This window comes from Andrographis paniculata, unplaced genomic scaffold, assembly GCF_009805555.1.
Source record: "Andrographis paniculata isolate CXL003 unplaced genomic scaffold, ASM980555v1 Contig22END, whole genome shotgun sequence".
NCBI classification, from domain to species: Eukaryota; Viridiplantae; Streptophyta; class Magnoliopsida; order Lamiales; family Acanthaceae; genus Andrographis; species Andrographis paniculata.
Window position 1 is genome coordinate 789,392 of NW_026137513.1, and position 19,784 is coordinate 809,175.

Sequence of the window (19,784 nt, forward strand, 5' to 3'; positions counted from 1 at the left end):
ATAATAATAATAATAATAATAATAATAATAATAATAATAAAATCAATAGAAATATAGAATATAACAAAAACATAATTTTTGCTCTATACGTTGATATAAGTTGATAATTTTTGTTTTGAGTTGATTCATGAAAAAAATGTATATATTGTTGAAATAAGAATCCTAATCAATCCATTAAATTTATCTCAGCTATGGAGATATTACATTCTTCTATATTTAATAATGCAACCTCAAATTTCGGAGATATCACATTTTTTACTATTTTAAGAATATAATGTTCATGTTGAACTCCAAAGATTTCTCCACCCCTCTCAAGAGTTCGCTCAAAATTATAGGTTATCGCAAGCTGAGTCTTATATCATCTATAACGTCCCAACTTGCTGGCCACACAAGTTGACTATGTTAGGACCGTAGATTAGTATTACAAATCAAAACAAATTCTTTTTGTGTGCGCTTTGTCTTCACTCATGTACATTTTGGATTTCGAAAATACTCTTGAAAATGAATGCACATATTGTTGATATGAGAAGTTTAATAGACGCATCTAATATATTTAACACTTTATATATATACCTTATTGTACATATGACTGACTACCTGATAAAATTGTTATGCTCTTAGAGTTTGAACGTTGCACGTAGATTGTTTTGTTATATGAGATTGTATTAAATTGTAAAATAATGAATTTCTTGTGTCTAAAAATGTCAATTTCCTTGGATTTATATTATTGGTCGACCAAAGTTTTTGACCGATTTAGGAATCTACCCTGTACTTTTTCTACTTACAAAATTTGTTCATTTATATATATATATATATTTATTTGTATTTATATCCATATGATTTTATTTTAAAATTAAATTAAAAATATTAATATGGATATTATTTTATTGAAAATATTGTTTTATAATATAAAAAATATATTTAATTTTAAAAGATATTTTTTATAAAAAAGATAATAATTTTATAGCACAGTTACAATATCTTGAAATGATGGTATATAGTTGGCCGACGCCCGCCCTCCCACTTCAATTCCTCTCCAGCCAAGGTCAGACCTGATGTGCGCATCACTCTTTCTCCTACGCAAGGTTAATCGACTAATTTACACATTAGGTTAGCCGATGCCCTCTTCATTGAAAGTTCACTGACGTTTCCACCCAATGTTGGCCTACTCCAACCAAGGTTCACCGATGTCCCCACCCAAGGTTGGCCGATGGCTATGCGCGCATCCCTCTCAAGGTTGGCCGACGCTCAATGGGTCTCTTCTTCTCCGAATTTCGTAATATGTCAAAAATTCTTCACCCATGAAATCGATCTCCTTTCTCTTCTCTTATGGCCAAGATTGACCAATTCTTGATGCCCACATCCCTCTCCGGCCAAGATTGGCCGATTCCTGATGCTTGTATCCTTCTCTAGCTAAGATTGGCCAATTCCTGATGTACACATCCATTTGCAACAAAGATTGGCCGATTCCTGTATGGTGGTTGTTGTGTTAGACTATAATATATATATATATTGTTATATGCTATGCTATAGCATCGTGTATATAGCGATATTATCCCTTAATTGTTGTTCTATCTAATTGAGACTCAAAATATATGTACGAATTTGTGGCAATGTGATCATCAATAGGTGTGGTTTCAATAGTGAAGGAATTATTGTTGTTGCTAAGCGATTTTTGGCACAACATGGTAAAAGGAAATTAGAAATATCAAGCACCTCTTTGTCCGTTAGAGATGAGATTTCACAAGAAGGGAAAACTTGTCCTGAGATTCCTAAGGTTAATTTTGGAAATAATAAGACAAATGAAGATGTTGTAGAAGATTATGTACTAGGAGTCCATACATTATCGCAATATGCTGACTACTTGGTACGTGATCGATATATTTCCTCTCAATAATCCAATATTCTTGCAAAACACAATCACACCTACAAGCATGTAAGTTGGCTCACAATATTGTGCCATTTGAGTTCAAATTATTTAGGTTCAAGGTGCCCGCAATGGGGTGAGGAAGGACCCTTCCTCAATTTTGCTCATGAAGATTGCTTCATGCTTGTCCAAACAAGATCTTGAAGATATTGTAGCTATATGCACCTAATAATGTGATCGAAATTTTAATTTTGCTCTTTAATTTGCCCTCTAGGTTGCTCTTGGAGTAGTTGGATTATTGGTATGTTTCTCCTCACCTCTTGTAGTATTCTTCTATGGGATAGTCATGTCATTTCCATTGTTTGATAATTTTGATATATATTCATGATGCCTTGAGTTTTGTAAGGAGCCTTAGGCCTATTCTCATATTTCCACGCAACATATATTACGAATATACTTTTTTATTTTTATATTTATATTTATATTGATGTTCTAATATAATTTCAATTATCTTCATCCAGTGATGCATGATGAAATATATTTTATAATTTGTAGTAATCAACATTTTATATAGGTGTGTTTGCTCGTGGGATTTGACATTTAATTTTACTAACTTTTTTTTTCTAAAAAACAAAATCAAATTAAACAATTATATTTTATTTTTTAATACGCTAAAATTAAATTTTATATTCAAAATATTACATCGATACATATTTATATCACATCAAACAACTATTTCAATTCAAAATATTACTATTTAAAACTAAAATTCAAAACCAAAATTTTACGAGTAAAAACACCCTAATGTTTTGAATTTGAATATGGTCATTGAGCAACAAATTTAGAGTGGTCTTTAGCCTGTACTATTTAATTTTTTTTTATTTTTTTATTTTTTTTATATTTTAACTTTGTTTTCATGTAGAATTTATTGTGCACCAATAACCCTTTAGTAGCTTGAAAATATGATTGTAGCCATATATTTCACATTCAAATTTTTACTTAACCATATATTTACAAATTTGGTTTAATCGGATAATAGCCCCCAACGAGTTATAGTATATATATATAATCCAAAAGATTTTTCTCTTTTTTCTTATTTTTTCTAAAAATAAAATTCATTTGTGTCCCACCTACTATAGTATGTTATACTATGTTCATCCTATTTTAATTATCTAATTTATTTTTATATCCGTCTCAATTTAATTGACACATTTATATTTTTAGTAAAATGTACTAAATCTACACATATTTAAAAACTATAAATCAATTTAATTAACTTAATAACATATAACATAATACATTATGAATGACTCGGTCAAAACTCATTTATTTTTATCTCTCTCCCCAATAAACAAATATTTTTATCTACATTTAAAACTTCTACTCTTTTATAAAATTAGTTTTTATCTTAATTATAAATTAATAAATATATATACATTTATATTATTTATAATTTTATTCTAATAATATTCATATTGCATCTATTTTATTGAGATATAATATTTAAACACATATTCTAAATTTATTTTAATCATATATATTAAAACTACCAATAATATATTACTCATATAAAAATATAATAAAATAATATTGTAATTCAATATTATTAACTAATTAAACTTTTTACCTTAATGGATGGAGTATTATAAAAATATTCTATTATTATATAGTAATATAAATAAATATTAATGTAATATTATAAATAAAAAACTAATACTCTCTCCGTCAGTCTCTAAGATTATATTTATTTTTTGTGTCATTGTACTTAATATTAAAAATATTTTTATATTTGTATAATTTTTTTGTACAAATGTCATTACATTAGTATTATAAGATACTAATTGAAGTATTGTTGTCATTTTCCTATATTAATATTACGTTTTGATATAATAATTAATATTTAAAAATCAATATGCAAAAAAAAAAAAAAAACTGTAGCCCTTAGAGGCGGACGTAGATAGTATATTAAAAAATAAATATATAATTTGATGTTTTCGAAAAAAAAGAAAAAAAATTGTGATATTTTGTATATGAATATTATTTTGCCATTGTATTTGAAATTTGATGTATCGATGGAATAAATTCAATTATTTTAATTATAATCATAAATGATAAAAAAAAAAATACATACAATTAAATTTAAATTAATTGTCTTACAAATATAGATACTTTTTTAATATAATCAAATTTCTAAAGAACAATTAATATATAATGTTTTCTATTTCATATTATTAATTTATATCAACCTTAAATAATAAATAAAAAATTTTAAATCCAATTTATTTATCTACCATATGATAAATATGATATATTTTAGCAATACGTATATTTTAGTAGTTTAACAACCACACTAAATATTTTTTTTTCTTAATATATATTTACTAACATGTACTGTATAGATATATCAAATGATTTATAATATTTTGTCCGTCCAATAAAATTATGCTTTTTTATTTAAGTACATAAATTAAGAAATAATATCATTTTAATATACAAGTGAGGTAAATAAAAAATAAAATAAAAATACCACAAAAGATTTAGTAAAGAATTGGTAAAAATATAATAGGATAAGTAAAAGTATATAATGATAAAATTATTATTATATGTTAAATAAAGATAATAAAATTATAAATAATCTTTTCCTTATAAATGAATTATAGTCAAATTTAAATTTAATAGTTTTAAGAGAAAACAAAATTACATATTATCAAACTGCATAATTAGGGGTTTTGTCTAATTCGAATATGTTTTAACTACGACGGTATCAAAATTTGTCAACAATACTTTTTCTAAAAAAATGTTTTATCAAAAATTTATTTTTGTTACAAAATATCATATAAAATATTTAATTTTTAATTACTTTAAAAAAAATTCTAAATTTTCAAAACAAAAAAAATATAGAAAAAGTCAAATCTTATCTAAACATAGTAAAATATTCTATAATCTAAGTTGCATGAGTATTATTTAAATGTAGTGCGAAAACAATGTCATTAAAATATTTAGGCTTTAGTGTTTTTTTAAAAAAAGAAAATTAAAATTAATAAAAAATTAAATATTTGATTCAATGTTTATGAGATAAAATTAATATATGATATTTTTTTAAAAGTGAAAAATGATTAATGTTGTAAAATTTTTAAGAAAATATGTATAGGAATATAATAGCTTTAATATAGTGTAATGGAATGCATGGAAATGGAAACTAATCTATACTAATGATTTAATATAGTAATAAAGATTTCATTTATTTATACTATGGGCTGCAAAAATAAGTAGGCTCAAAAAATTAGATGCACTAAAAAATCGTGTTTGAGTTTTAAAAATAAACTAAAAAATTTTCGAGTTATTCTTGGCCCGGTGCACACTAATGAACTAAGTTGTGGCCGGACTCATGAAATTCGGGTCGTCCTTAGCCCGACTCAATTTTTAAAATTAATATTAAAAATTACAACATGACTTCACGGTATTATTCTAAATTCATTGAAATCTAAAATAATAAACAAAATAATTTATTCTTTTTTTAAAAAGACAGGCAAATCGAGGCGTGGTCGGCCAACCTTTTCAAACTCATTTACAAATCGGACCGTACTGACGGGTGGGGAGAGAGAGAGTAGTTTTAGTTTTAAGGAACCTCCCTCCCTCTCTCCCTCCAAATCCGTCAAAACCAATTTTTCATAACAAGAAATATCCATGAATTTCCGTCTCTCCTTTTCTCTATTGCTTTCCTCCTTCAATGGAGAATAATAATTGGTTCCATAATGGCGCCTCCGACGGCCGCTTTTTTCCTTTGGTACGATCGGCGGCATCTTCGTCACCGTCCAGATCCGCCGGCGACAATAATTGCATACACCACACTGTTTCCAAATTCGACACGCTCCCCGGAATCGCCATCAAATACGGCGTCCAGGTATCCATCTCTCTCCACGCACACACTCGAACAAATTAAATCGGAGCCTCACGCCTGATTAATTTGGTTTTTTGTGGCTTCGATTGTGCATCGACGACACAACATTTAATTTGTTGATTTCTTTGAATTAATTATAATTAGTCGACGATGATGCAAGTAGAGTAATGTTCTTGCGTGCTTATTGATTGATTCATTTCCGGCCAGAAAAGCTCTGTTATACATTTGGAATGGTGATTTTGAAATATTTGGATGGGATCAGGTGTCTGATATAAAGAGATTGAATGGATTGACGGCGGATTTCCAAATGTTTGCCCTGAAAACGCTCCAGATTCCGTCCGGCGGATGTCCGCCTTCCCCTGACTCCTCCTGCAATGTCCACACCACTCCCCAAAGGTATGCATGCTTATTTTTTAAAATTCAACCAATGCTTATAATCATATAAAATATTATCTTCCAATCATTTTTATACACACAAATAGCTCTTTCATACTTTATTATGTGCTTAGTTTACTATTGCCTCAGTGTTTATTTAATTTTGGCCCACTTTATTACTAGTATAACTTTAATACTCTCTTCCTATTTAGTTTGCTTCGAATGAATAAATATTAGTATTTTAGTATTAAAGTAAAATTTGTAAAAAATAAATTAAGAATATAAGAAAAATTTTACTAAAGAATGAGTAAAAATATGATTTTATAAATATAAAAAAATATAGACAAATTAATTATTATTTATAACACTCTGACCGGCTCAAATCGAAGTGTCACCGCTATGCCATACCGAAAAGTTCGTTCATCAACCAACTAGTCATACGTTGTGGCGCTAAGGCTAAAATAATAAATACAAACAACTAAATAGGGATTTAGAATTAAAGCGCTTATCAATTAAGTAAGTAAAATTCGAGTAAAAAACATAAATCGGAAATAGTTCAAAAAACATTAGTCTTTAAACATAATTAATGAATTTCAAAAGCATTTTAGAAGATAAAATAGTTATAGTTCCCCCGATGGATCATATGACGTGGATGCATCATTTAGGTATAACAGAAACATCATCACTTACAAAAAGATTGTAAGAAGATGGTCAATACAACGGTTGAGTAAGCGCAATGAATCGAAGATAAATTAATACGGTATAATGCTGCAAAAACGAGTCTTTTAGCGTCTTCCTTATATCTCATTTTCATTCTCAAATAATGGTGATTAGCACATCAAGAAGAAAACTCCACTACGCCTTAATTAGGGCCGGCTCGACCCGGTTTTTCAACTTTATTACTTCGTATGACACGTCACATAGTTACACATAACAAGCATAGGGTCACAACCCTCAAGGAAAGCTCAACAATGTGTGTCTAAGGGTTCGAAGCTCAAAGTACACGTAAGTCAATTTATTTATTAGTTTGCGAGGAGCGCCAAACAGCCCACAACCCTCTAGTCTCCAATATAACATACCAATAGGGGATTGTACGCAATCCATCCCTCAATCACATATGATGGTCTAAAGACCTTTTCATCGTCAATGACGGGCACCTCGGAATCACCCAAAAAGGAAACATGCCATCTCGATCCCTCGGCCTAGCCATTTGGATTCTAGTTCGAGGTTAGCTAATTATCCTAAAATGCCGGTATATCCTCATGTGTTTGCAAGGAACAAAGGTGGAAGGTTATGCCTTATCATCCAAACAATCAACGAGTTGATCGGACTCGACGGGTAGTTTTAATTACCAATTTGACCCAATACTCAACATCCTATTAGAAAAATTTAAAAGAGAGCTTTAAACCCAAATCGTTCCAATTGTCAATATTTAACCAAGCAAAAAGTAGAATATTAAAACTCAACAAATTCGTTATACTCTCACTTTATTTCGCCGAATAAACATTCGAATAATATGTCCATTCTAACAGGTATAAATCTTTTCCCCAAAAAATAACCATAACTAGATTAGGACAAAACTAGAGTTTCAAACCCATTCTACAAATTCTACGATTTTCAATTTAAAATACTATAATAATCTTCACATAAACCCTATGAGACATTATAATCAACTTTCTAGAAGAAATTGACAAAATCTAACACATTTAGGGCAAATCAATTTGAATTAATTATGAAAATTATCAACATAAGAGTCTTAAGGATGATAACATATCATCTATCTTAGATTAATCCCACTAGAAAAATTCAAGAGGAGAAGAGTTTTGGAGAAGAAGAATTCCAAGGGGTGCTGGGCGGTGTGCCTGTCTGCGGCCTCTCTATTTTTTTTTTTTTTTTTTAATTTTAAATATAAAAGACTTGAGTCTTTATTATTTATTTTACTCTACTTGCCCAAAATGGCTTAAAACTTAATTTTACTCCTAATTTTAACCAAATTTTTACACTAAAAGTATAAAATAAATTAAGTCCAAAATAAAATTTGTCTGACTCCGGCAAGTCCAGGCAAACTTCCGGTGATTATTTTTACGGGGTATTATATTATTTATTAAAATAGAATAATAAAATGACGAATGAATAAAAGGTTAGTTCTTATAGGGTGTGTTTCTGTCGATGAGGTTTGGGGATTTGAGTTTAAGTTTGGATTGAATTTGAATTTTAAAATATTTTAAATTTTGTATTCATTTAGGTTTATAAATTTGGTTTGGGCTTGAATGTATTAATTTGATAGATACAAAATATAATAATATAATTATGTATTAAATGAAATTTATAAAATTGATAACGGTGTGATTTGAATATTAAGTTGTGTTAATTATAAATAAATATTTATATAATTTTTATTTATTTGTATTATATAAAATTTTATTCTACAAAATTATATAAATATTGTATATATTTTTATTAAATAATAATAATTAAAACAATAACACTAATAAGTTGTAATTTTTGCACGGTTGATATATTGTGTGTTTCTAAATATATTTTTTTAAAAAAAATATTGGAGTAATAAATATCTACCCTACTTATAGCTTTGCAAAAGTTGCTGCGGACTTAGAGGAGTATTTAATTGAGATTTTAATGGATTTTTTTGAATTTTAAAAAGTCTACGGATTTATGTGGATTTAGAAAATCTACAGAGTTTACTTTGAATTTGAATGGATTTTAGTAATTGATTTAGATGGATTTTTACGGATTTGATTGAATTCTTTATGGATTTATATGGATTTTGTAGGATTGTAAAATAATTTTTTTTTTATGAATATATATTAATTATATAAATTTATATCAAACAAATTTTTTTATAAATATAATAAATAATTATTAAATAAAATAATATTTAATATTAATAAATAATATATAAGTATTAATAATGTAGAAGTATTGTAACATCTGTAATACTACTATATTCTAAATTATTAATTTTAATTTTATAATTTTAGTATTATATTATCATTCAATATATCAAATTAGTTTTATATTTCTTTATTAGTTATTATTTTTATTATTGATATAGCCTTTTTACATAAAAAAATAAATACGTATATAAATAAAATAAAAAATATAATTTACGATTTTTGAAAAAATATTAAAATAAATAAATAAATATATATTAACGGTTCAACAAAAAATATATATTTAAATATCTATTTTACTGTTATCGTAATGATAATATAGTGTATTCGATAATTGAAAAGAAAATGAGACAGTAATACATATTTATTGTGATAATAATATTTTTTAAAATTATATTTATAATATAAAAATATATATTTTAAAAAAATTCATAATAATTTGCTAATATATTATAGTTTTAAATTATTATTTTTATTAAAAATTATAATAATATTAATAAATATTATCATATTATTGATCACATATACAATAATAATAATAATAATAATAATAATAATAATAATAATAATTTTAAGAATCCATCAAAATTTGTGATGATTAGTAGAGATTCTTTCCTATATAAAATTTTCACAATTTTTCATTAAAATCCATGCATTGTTGAATATCTTAAAATTTTAAAAGACTTTTAAAAGTCTACATTGAATATCTCAAAATTTTAAAAGACTTTTAAAAGTCTAGATTAAATACCTCTGTATTTTAAAAAACTTTTAAAAATCTTGATTGAATACACCCAAATTTTAAAAGTTCAATAAAATCCTACAAAATCTCTATTATATTTAACTTAAAAAATATATTTATTCAAAAATACCAAATGAACAAATAAAATATTATTTACTATAAATAAAATATAACAATAGCGGATAGAAAAAATACAATGGGTTTGTTCTTTTTTATTTTTACCCTAGCATATTTTTCAAAAAATATTAATATATTACACATATTTATTATTTTTATATTCCCTACATAATTCTCTATACCTTATGTAAAAACTATATCTTCAAACTATTTTCACAAAACAAGCACATCCATAATTTTAATGGATGGGGAGAACAAGGGATTAAATTTGCCCAAACGATTCAAACCGCTGATTACAGTTACAAATCGTCGGTTACAATTTGTCAAAATTTTAAACCGAAATTGAACTTTTCGAATGACGGTTTCGGTTACTGTTTATTAACCGTCGATTATGGTGAACTGCCGGTTTATATATATATATATATTCATTTTTTATATTTTTCTTTCTATTTTTTATTTTTTAATTTATTTAAATTTAAATTTTATTTAACAAGGGTTATTTTTAATTTTTAATTTTATTTAGATATTTATTTATTGTGTGATAATTTATTAGATTATTACAGTATAAAAACAATAAATTTAGTAAATAATTAAATTAAATTTTAAATTAAATAAATAAAAATAAATTACAAAAATATTGATGTATCATATAATAAAATAAAATAAATTAAATATAATTATATAATAAAAATTATAAAATTTAAAATATAAATATATTATTAATAATTATTTAATTTATTTTTATTAATGTTAATATTATTTTATTTTATTTTTATAAAAATTCAATAATATATAAAAAATTAACTATAAATATATTATTATTATAATAATAAAATACATTTTGCCCTTCTCTCAATTTTTCTTCTTCTTCACTTCAAATACCCTCTCCACTTCGTCCACTTCGCCCGGTGCGGTAAGATTCAAAAAATAAAAGAAAAAAAATAGTTAATTATCGATCGCTGGTTCAAACAGTAAACTGGTCATTTGAACCAGTGGTTCACAATTTGACAAAATCACAAATTGAAGTTGAACTGTCGGAATGACGGTTCGATTTAATTAGTGTTCGGTTCCGGTTTGAACTGTAGTCGGCGGTTCGAAAATTGACAAATTGGCGGTTCCAAATCGAATGGGCAAGTCTACAAGGGATTGACTTGAGTGTGGTTTTTTTTTTTTTATCATTTTCTTTTTCAGATTTCTATTATTTATATAAAAAAAATTTCTAAAAATATTATATTGAATATCTATTTTTATTTTTTATATTATATTAAAAAAATTAATTTTGCATTCAAAATATTATATTAATATTTATTGATATCACATCGTACAATTATTCAAATTCAAATTCATAATTTTTACTATTCAAATTACTAAATATCCAAATCCCAAACAAACACAAAGTGTAATATGTAGTGTTGGTCATAATCAACACATATGAATCAAGTAATAATAATAATAATATATGTTAATGATTTGCTTGATATTTAATTTGCACAACAAATGCATGGTAGTGTAATAATCACACAACACATACTGAGTTCATTTAAGTTGGACACAAAGAATAACTAATGTATTTATTAAAGCTAATCAGCATCTACATCTTGGCAGTGTTTAAATATTTTATAAATTATTTTTAAAATAGGAAAAAAAATGAAAAATACGAAAATTTAAAATATCCCAAAGTAAAAAAAGATTGGGTATAGTTAGAGCATTATAGTAAGTTTATCTTACTCAATATCACTTTTTTTTTCTTTTTTTTTTATTTTTAATTTTAGTAAAAGTAACAATAACTAATACCAAAATATTTTAATTTTTAGTTAAATTACATACATATCATTACACATGCAAATTTTTAAACAAAAATCAAAACGAAAAAATGATCAAAATTTTTTATACATTTTCATTGACCAGTAAAATACTATTATTTATTAATCTACTAGAAAATCCCAAAATGATGCTTTCATTCGGGACGGAAGAAGCATATAATTAGATAATGAATTTATAGTTTTCATAAAATTACTTCAAAAAATATTCAAATATATTGGCTGTGTTCACTTTATGTTTTTTTTTAATGTATGTGTTTTTTTCATGTTATACACGAATAATTTAAATTATTACGAGTAAATAATATATACTTCCTCCGTCCATTTTCTATTATCGTAGAGTATATTTACACGGTTTTTTAGGTGATTGTCTTTCTGTTATGAATGGACAAATTTGCCCTTAAGTGTATGGTAGAGATTAAAAGTAATAAATGAATGAAGGGTAAAAATGTAAAATTTGTGTTTAAAAAAGAAAATAGGACAATAGTTGTTGGACGTCCCAAATAAGAAAGTAGGACATTAGTTTGCGGACGGATGGAGTATTATATTATATTATTTTATATTATTTTAATAATATTTATAGAAAATCGAATCATCAAACACCATTATACTTGTCGTAATTGTTAAAAGTCATTTTTTTTTAAGTCTTTTACTGTTTTAGTGAATATGTTGCATAAAAAGTATTGACAATTTTTTAGTAACTATAGAAAAAGAAGAGAAATTTAAAATTAATGTGGGAATACATTTATTATTTATGGTAGTAGAAGAATTGATTTAAAACATACAATACAAAATACTAGTAAAATGGGACTGAGGAATAGAGTTTATTCACCTTGTGTTTTTAGACTAAATATGGATAATTACGTCGGTAAAAAAAAATAAAAAAAGGTGTCGTCAAAATTAGCATTGTGCTAATTTTGATCAATTTAGTAAACTAATTTGAAGTAATTAGTAAATCATCACAAAATATGCAGTATATTACCAAGTTAGCAAATAAACTCGAAACAATTAGTTAATCATTACAAGACACTTAGCATATGCTGCATTATATGAAACATGTATTGTGTGATTTATATTTATGTAGAAATCAACATAGATTATACTACATGCAATTATATTATATACTATGCTATATATTGTATGAGTTATATTATGTTGTACTGTATAATATGCAATTGTACTATAGTGCTAAAATAAGAATATATTGTGCTGAAATCATAATTATATTTTATTACATATAATAATATAATTTGCTATTAAAATATTTGCTATATAATATATTAATGTGTTACTTTATTTATAATTATGTGCTGAAAAAAAAATTATATTTTGCTATTAAAATATTTGTTATATATAATATTAATATGTGTTACTTTATTTATAAATATTTATTGATTGGATCAAAACAACACCAAATTGATTTGACAAAAACTAATATTTTACATGCCGATTCAAATAAATTATTATTTATAGATATATAGTGTAATAAAGTAGTATAATGTTCATTTTACCATTGACATTAAACTAAAACTAATGTGAAAAAATAAAAATAGAGATAAATTGATATTTAGTTAGTCGAAAGTTACTTTTTTTTCAAAAAAGAAAATGATAAGTTTTATTAAAATGATAAAATAAAAAGTTTACTATAACCATATGAAATAATTTAATAATATTTATAGAGATTTGTTTGAATAATATATTCAACAAAGGTGGTTGTGTTTGTTCTCGGCATGGAAAGTTTTAGAATTAAGGTAGTAGTAATATCCTTTTTTTAATATAATAAAAATATTTTATATATAAATATTTTTATTTTTACACAAATAAAAAATATCATTACTATTTGTAAGAACAAAATTATAAAATAATCTTACACAAAATAATATTATTTTTTAATCCATTAAAAAATAAATAACCCGTTTAAAATGGGAGGAGGAAATAATTAATTTGGCGCATGATGTAGTGATTCTATCTATAAATACTAATAAATAATGGAATATAAAATTAATTTGGCAGTAATTCTGTAAATAATAAATAATGGGATATCATAATTGGTTGCAGGAGGAGAAGCTTGGATGTGTATTACGAAAAAAATAGTGATTTCTTGCATTCATTTCACTCACTCAAATTAAAACCATCTTCTTCTTCTTCTTCGCCATATCCGCCGCTCCCGCAAACCCATTGCGGTTTCAGACAGCCCCCCTCCACCGCCACCGCCGGAGAAGGCTTCCAGATGGCTACATACCGTGTCGATGGCCACGTGGAGGCCGGGGACGGGCAGCCGTACACAAACCCGCCGCTGGCACACCACCGGAGATCCAAAAGCATAGCCAGCGGCCTTATGTTGTCGGGGAACAACCACCTCGATCCACCGTCGCAAGAGGCGGAGATCGGCAGCGGAGGCGGCTCCGACAGGCTGGTCCGCCGGCGCCAGAAATCCGTGCCTGATTTTTCGTGCTACCCGCCACCGGAGAAGGTTCAGAAGGAGGCTCCCGCTCCCGGAACTGTTTCGGCGGTCGCGGGCAAACGGGTAGCTCTCAGGTCGAAGTCAAGCAGCGGCCGGGCAGACGGCGAATGGGGGGGCGGGCAGATGATTCCGGCGGCGGATGGGTTCCCAAATGACATCGGCGTGCGGAATTGTGATGGTGGGTCGCTGTCGTCGATATTTCCGGCGTCGGTGTGGAGTTTGAAGCAGGACTTTCAGGCGATCTCGTCACCCATTTTTGACGGCCTGCAGCAGAAGCCCGCCGGGAGAAGGAATAAGGCTGCCATTGATTAAATATTTATATACATACATAAGTACATATACATGCACGTGTTTTGTTAGTTATTTTTATCTATAAATTGAAATATGTCAATAATATATATACTTCTGTTGAATTTAAAACAAAATTGATCAAGTATGACGCATCAAATTCATTGGATATGTCGTTCTTGTTGACTGTTGTAATTCAAAAATCCTTGTAGCATAATAGTTTATATTATTAAAATGCTCTGAAAATATTATATAATTAGACCAAACCCAACGGTATATTATTAAAAAAAACTCTAAAACACACGTGTCCACGCAAAACTTTTTCAAGGCTCTTGTGGTGACATTATGGGTTTAAATCTTCAAATTTTTAGGTTTTGTCTACCATATACGGTTCGTCTAGCATGATTTGCCTTGTCGGAACTAGTTAATAAGCTATTAGGGTTTGCAGGAGGTTCACCCAAAGCGCACTCGAGTAGCTGCGGATTTCCACGTTATTAGAAAAAGAAAAAATAAAAAAAATCTCCCCCCATTTGGAAAATAAATCACAAGCCATATAGTGACTTGTTTTTTCGAATCAACAATCGCTTTCACGATCTTTCAGACGAACAAATCTCTTGTACTGAAAAATTGAAATTCGACGACGACAGGGGTCTCAACTCAAATTTGGGCATGATTGTTTTCTATTTTTCAGCCACTCTTTTATTTGTCCTCTCACCGGTAGTCGATTTAAAACTTTATTTTGTCTTTCAGGTTGGAAATTCTTAGGTTTGTTCTCCAACAATTTCTAGGTGAGATTGAGGTCCAAATGAGAGGACTATTGAGAGAATCGATTGGCTTAAATAATTTCTTTCAAGTATTATTGTCAATTTTATCGGAAGTTGCTATTAGAATTATTTTCCATTAAGTTTAAAATTCTTGTGAGGGGAACTTATTTTTCTTCTAAATTTTGAGTTTGTCACTTGAATAATGTTTTGGCTTTCTTTGTTTTGGTTTGGTTTATTATGGACAAAATTAACACTTGAAGTTGTTGTTGGTTGATATTGTCAATAACTTTTTCTAGGTTTTTAGATTCACATGGATCTGACGATTAAATTTTATTTTTCTACAAAAATTGGGAGTTTTGTATGATTTATTGTGGAAAATTCGTATTTTGGTTTACAATCTAGAAAACTAAGCTAATTTGCAAGCCCAAGAGTCTAAAGAAATTTGATAGAAAATTGATATCAATAATTCATATGGGAAATTAATATTTTGTATTGGGTTTTTCTAATACCTAAAGAACTTTTAGACAAAATAAGTATTGTAATGAACTTTTTTTTAGTTTTAAAGTTGCGCTATTTTTAGTACATTGCTAGTTTAATCTTATTTCATACTTATTTATGTTAGTGAAAATTATATATACCGTTTGATGACTCCAAATATAATCATATTTTTAGCTTGACAAAACTGCGTATTACTTGAATTTATGTATAAAAACCATCACAATAACTAGTTAATGGCATACTTTATTAATCTATATCGCTTGGCATGATCCAGAGTTTGTTTGTTGAGATTACTAACGATTTTTGCCCTTTTAAGCGGTGTTTTGGTGCCAGAAAAGTTAAGGCAGATGCCACAAGCGACAGCCACCTCCGCTCGCAAGGGGCGATTACACCACCCAGAAAACTAAGGCAAGAGAGGCAAGCGATAGCTTCCCCCGCTCACAAGCGGCAGTCTCTCCCGCTCGCAAGCGACGGCCCAAACACCCACCGCTGTAGAGTGACAGCAACCCAACTCAAATATTGACTAAGAGTTCCAACTGCAGCAGTACAACCATTCCATTACTAGCCAGCACAAGCAAGCCCGCCTAGCTGCGCTGATGCCCTCCAATCATCCGAAAAACGAGGAAAATCTAAGCCCTTACAAATCCATACAAGCAGAGCGAGCACACTAGGAGTTATGGCCAGCAACTGCCTCAACAGAATAACCGTCATCAACTGCCTAACTACCTAGCGGTTAAAACCACCTTATAACTACTTGTAACCGCTACTTCTACCTAATATAAATAGAGCCAGATCTGTATGTAGATATACTTCGAATGGAGTATATTAGCGATTAACTTTTTGTGCATTCTAACTGTCTTCCTGTTCTCAGAGAGCTCCAACCCTGTAAGGGACTCCACATGAATGGCCAAGGGAGTGGGGATTCCCCTTCTCCCTTGGCCAATACTTTACTGCTTATGTAGTGTAGTTTATTGCTTTCATTTACAGTTTTGTAGAATTAGCAATTCCAGCTTTATTAGTAATGAAATATCATTTAGTTCTTTATCTCTATCTCTTTCACATCTATTTCACACTTATATAAACCCTGATTTTAAGGGATTTTACTTCACTGGTTTAGAGCACAAGAAGAATTGATTATCCAAGCCTTGTCTTTTTCCACAAGCATTTTCAAGGTAGTTCAATGTAGTTAAGTACGCCGGAGCCTTGTCGACCTGCTTAACTACTGTTTAAAATTCAATTTTGATTAAAAAGAGGTAACAAAAGGGTAAAACCACTAATGAGGCAAAATTTGGGATAATTAATGGGGCATAGGCGGTGGTCTATTAGGTCACATAAATTCCTAGTGACAGTAGGGTTTCTTTCTTATAATATTCCGATTCTGGGTGTCATTGAAGTCTTGTTGTAAATCCCTTAAGGTCAGATACCAGTTATAAGAATTCTCTATAATTTGGTTTATATATTTACATCATCTCCTTCTCCCGCTTTCGTATTATACATATATGTCCATTTAAACACCATCACCACTCGCTCATTTCATCCAAGAAAATCTAGCCATTAAGTAACGCAAAAGTCAAACACAACACCTCTCATTCACTCTCCACCGCTTATATATATATACATATATATTTTGCCATCCGCTCATGTCCCGTTCGCTCGACCATCACTGGCACTCCACCGCTCCGCTCGCCTCCGCTCACTTTACCGCTTTTACTTACCACTTTCTGTAGAGTAAAAACTTGAATCTGCTGCAAAACGGGTCCTTATACTGCATTTCCTGCCGCTTTTACAAGATCTACATTTGATTTGAAATTCATGACTTAAAATCCCTGTGTTCGACCTGGAAACTCACCAATAAAAGAGTATAAATAATTGTGATAACTACTCAGGGTCTACAACCACAACATTTTTTTCTATATCTGACCGCTTTCTATAGTCATTCACACCTCAACTTTCGAATATAAAATTCCCTGTGAATATATATACAAATTACAATTACAAATTTTAGTTATCATAATTTGGCGCCGTAGCCTGGGATTTTAAACTCATGAAAATTATTCCTGTTAAGATCTTTTGAAGCGCCATAATTTACCTTTTAATTTTTGTAATTTTGCTTTCTACTAACTTTGGTTCTAACTTGTTATTTTGGTGTGGCTATATTTATGTAGGGGTCCAAAGCGTTTTCATCATTCCACAAGTCTCGGTCTTTCCGCTCGTTCACAGAGATGTCTGTTCAGAGAGCTAGCCAAAGAAAGAATCATGGCCAACCAAGGAAACGCTACTGCTCCTTCTACTGTCGTCCCAACTTTCCAGACTTCCGCTGGGACTTCCTCGAATTCTGCTACATCCGCATCTTCGCATGAGGTGTCGCTCCATATCCCCACTGTTTTTCCAACTATCGTTCCCCACACGCTGACGCCAACCGAGGAACAGCTCATGAGAGCCCTCGGCAGCATCCAACAGGGAATGGCTGGGGTACAGGCGCACCTCGCTCAGGTGGAGAAAGCCCAAGATGCCAAGGAGCATTCATCGTTTCCCAAGCGGCTCAAGCTGCCAACGCCGCTGCGACTCCTGCCGTCATCACTCCCCCACCTACTGCTAAGCCTAACCAGAGGCCTGAGGGATACAGGGCTACTGATCACCTGCTTGCTGAAGTCCCCATGGACGCTATCAGTCCCTCCTGGATAACACACTGATTACATGTTCTGCACCCAGAGGCTCTGGCCATTACGAGGTGAAACCAGCGCTTGTTAGCCTGGTGAGCCAGAGTCAATTTTATGGGCTGCTCAATGAAAGCCCATACGAGCATCTTCAGAACTTCAACATGATCGCTTCCACCTACCTCCAAATCGCACGGCATTACGGAGGATGCTGCGAAGTTAATTTTGTTTCCGTTTTCTTTAACAGAAGAAGCCAGAAAATGGTTTGATAACCTCTATCCCATTTCTGTCACCTTCAAGAAAGCAGCGTAGGCCTTCGTGAGTAAATATCATCCTATGTCAAAAACCATTCGTCAGAGGAATGAAATACTGAGTTTCAAGATGGTGAATGACGAGACCCTTCCTAGAGTCTGGAGCCGCTACAAACAATTGTTCTGTAACTGCCCTCATCATGAAATTCCGGACTTCATGGAGCTGCAGATTTTCTACTCAGGAATCACGCCCGAACTGAGGATGTCCTTAGATGTAGTGGCAGGAAGCTCGCTGATGGGGCGTTGTGCCTCAGAAGCGAGGGCTTTAATCGAAAGGATGGCGGCCAATCAGACTAGTTGGCCAGAAACCAACAGGCCTGAGCCATCGAGGGGTCTATACCAGGTTCCTGCTTCAGTTTCTCATGATGCACGTATTGACAGCCTGTTTGTCCAAGTCAAAGAGCTGTCTAAGCTCGTGAAGCAGGACTTGCATAGTAAAGGGAAGCAGGCAATGCACGAGGCCGCGGAAATTGAGGAATGCACTTATACAGACCAGCAAAGCCCGCAGGTTGCTGAGTGCTCATCCGAAGAGGCTCAAAACCCAGCGGAGGTCTTCTATATGGCTGGTAGAAATGCCTCTCAATTCCAGCAGTACAAAAAAGGGCATGTTCAAGGCCCCGCTGGACTGCGTCTTCAGCAACAATTTCAACGGCCACAACAGTTCGCTGCACAACAATATCACCAAGGGAGATTCTATCCACAACAACAGTACTTTCAAACCCCCCACTTTCAGCAGCAGGCACCTGTTTTTGCCCAACCTCCCACAGTGGCTCAAGCTCCGCTGATTCTGGAGGAACTCTGGAGGAACAAAGAGCGCGCAAATCAGGAGTTCCAACGAAATACGTCTGCCTTGATCAAAATGCTGGAAATCTAGGTCGGGAAGATAGCTAAAGCTATGAAACTGAAGCAAAAAGGAACGTTTCCTTGGACAGTCGAGACTATCCCGAACCAAGCAAAGGCCAAAGAAACAAGGGGTGGAAAACGGACGCAATTGCCACCGCTGCCAGACAGAGGTACTAATTCTCCTTCTACCCCTATTGTTGCTAACTTGCCTATGCAGGATGAAATTAT

The 19,784-nt window shown here is 30.3% G+C and overlaps 1 protein-coding gene across 2 annotated transcripts; it reads left to right on the forward strand.

The window, feature by feature from the left end:
- The first annotated feature begins 5,508 nt into the window (after positions 1–5,508).
- On the forward strand, positions 5,509–14,614 carry LOC127245616 (uncharacterized). 2 transcript variants are annotated; one of them, XM_051266606.1, is made up of 3 exons: positions 5,509–5,771; positions 6,031–6,164; positions 13,790–14,614. In XM_051266606.1, exons 1-3 carry the CDS (start codon positions 5,598–5,600, stop codon positions 14,505–14,507), a joined length of 1,026 nt encoding a protein of 341 aa, XP_051122563.1. In that variant the 5' UTR covers positions 5,509–5,597; the 3' UTR covers positions 14,508–14,614. The 2 variants fall into 2 exon arrangements, with proteins under 2 accessions (XP_051122563.1, XP_051122564.1); XM_051266607.1 differs by having other exon boundaries at positions 13,922–14,614.
- Positions 14,615–19,784: the final 5,170 nt, after the last annotated feature.

Coding starts and splice junctions, on each gene's coding strand:
- LOC127245616 (XM_051266606.1), top strand. CDS start 5,598: ATGGAGAATAATAATTGGTTCCATAATGGCGCCTCCGACGGCCGCTTT. Junction 5,772..6,030: donor CCATCAAATACGGCGTCCAG/GTATCCATCTCT, acceptor GGATGGGATCAG/GTGTCTGATATAAAGAGATT. Junction 6,165..13,789: donor GTCCACACCACTCCCCAAAG/GTATGCATGCTT, acceptor AATTGGTTGCAG/GAGGAGAAGCTTGGATGTGT.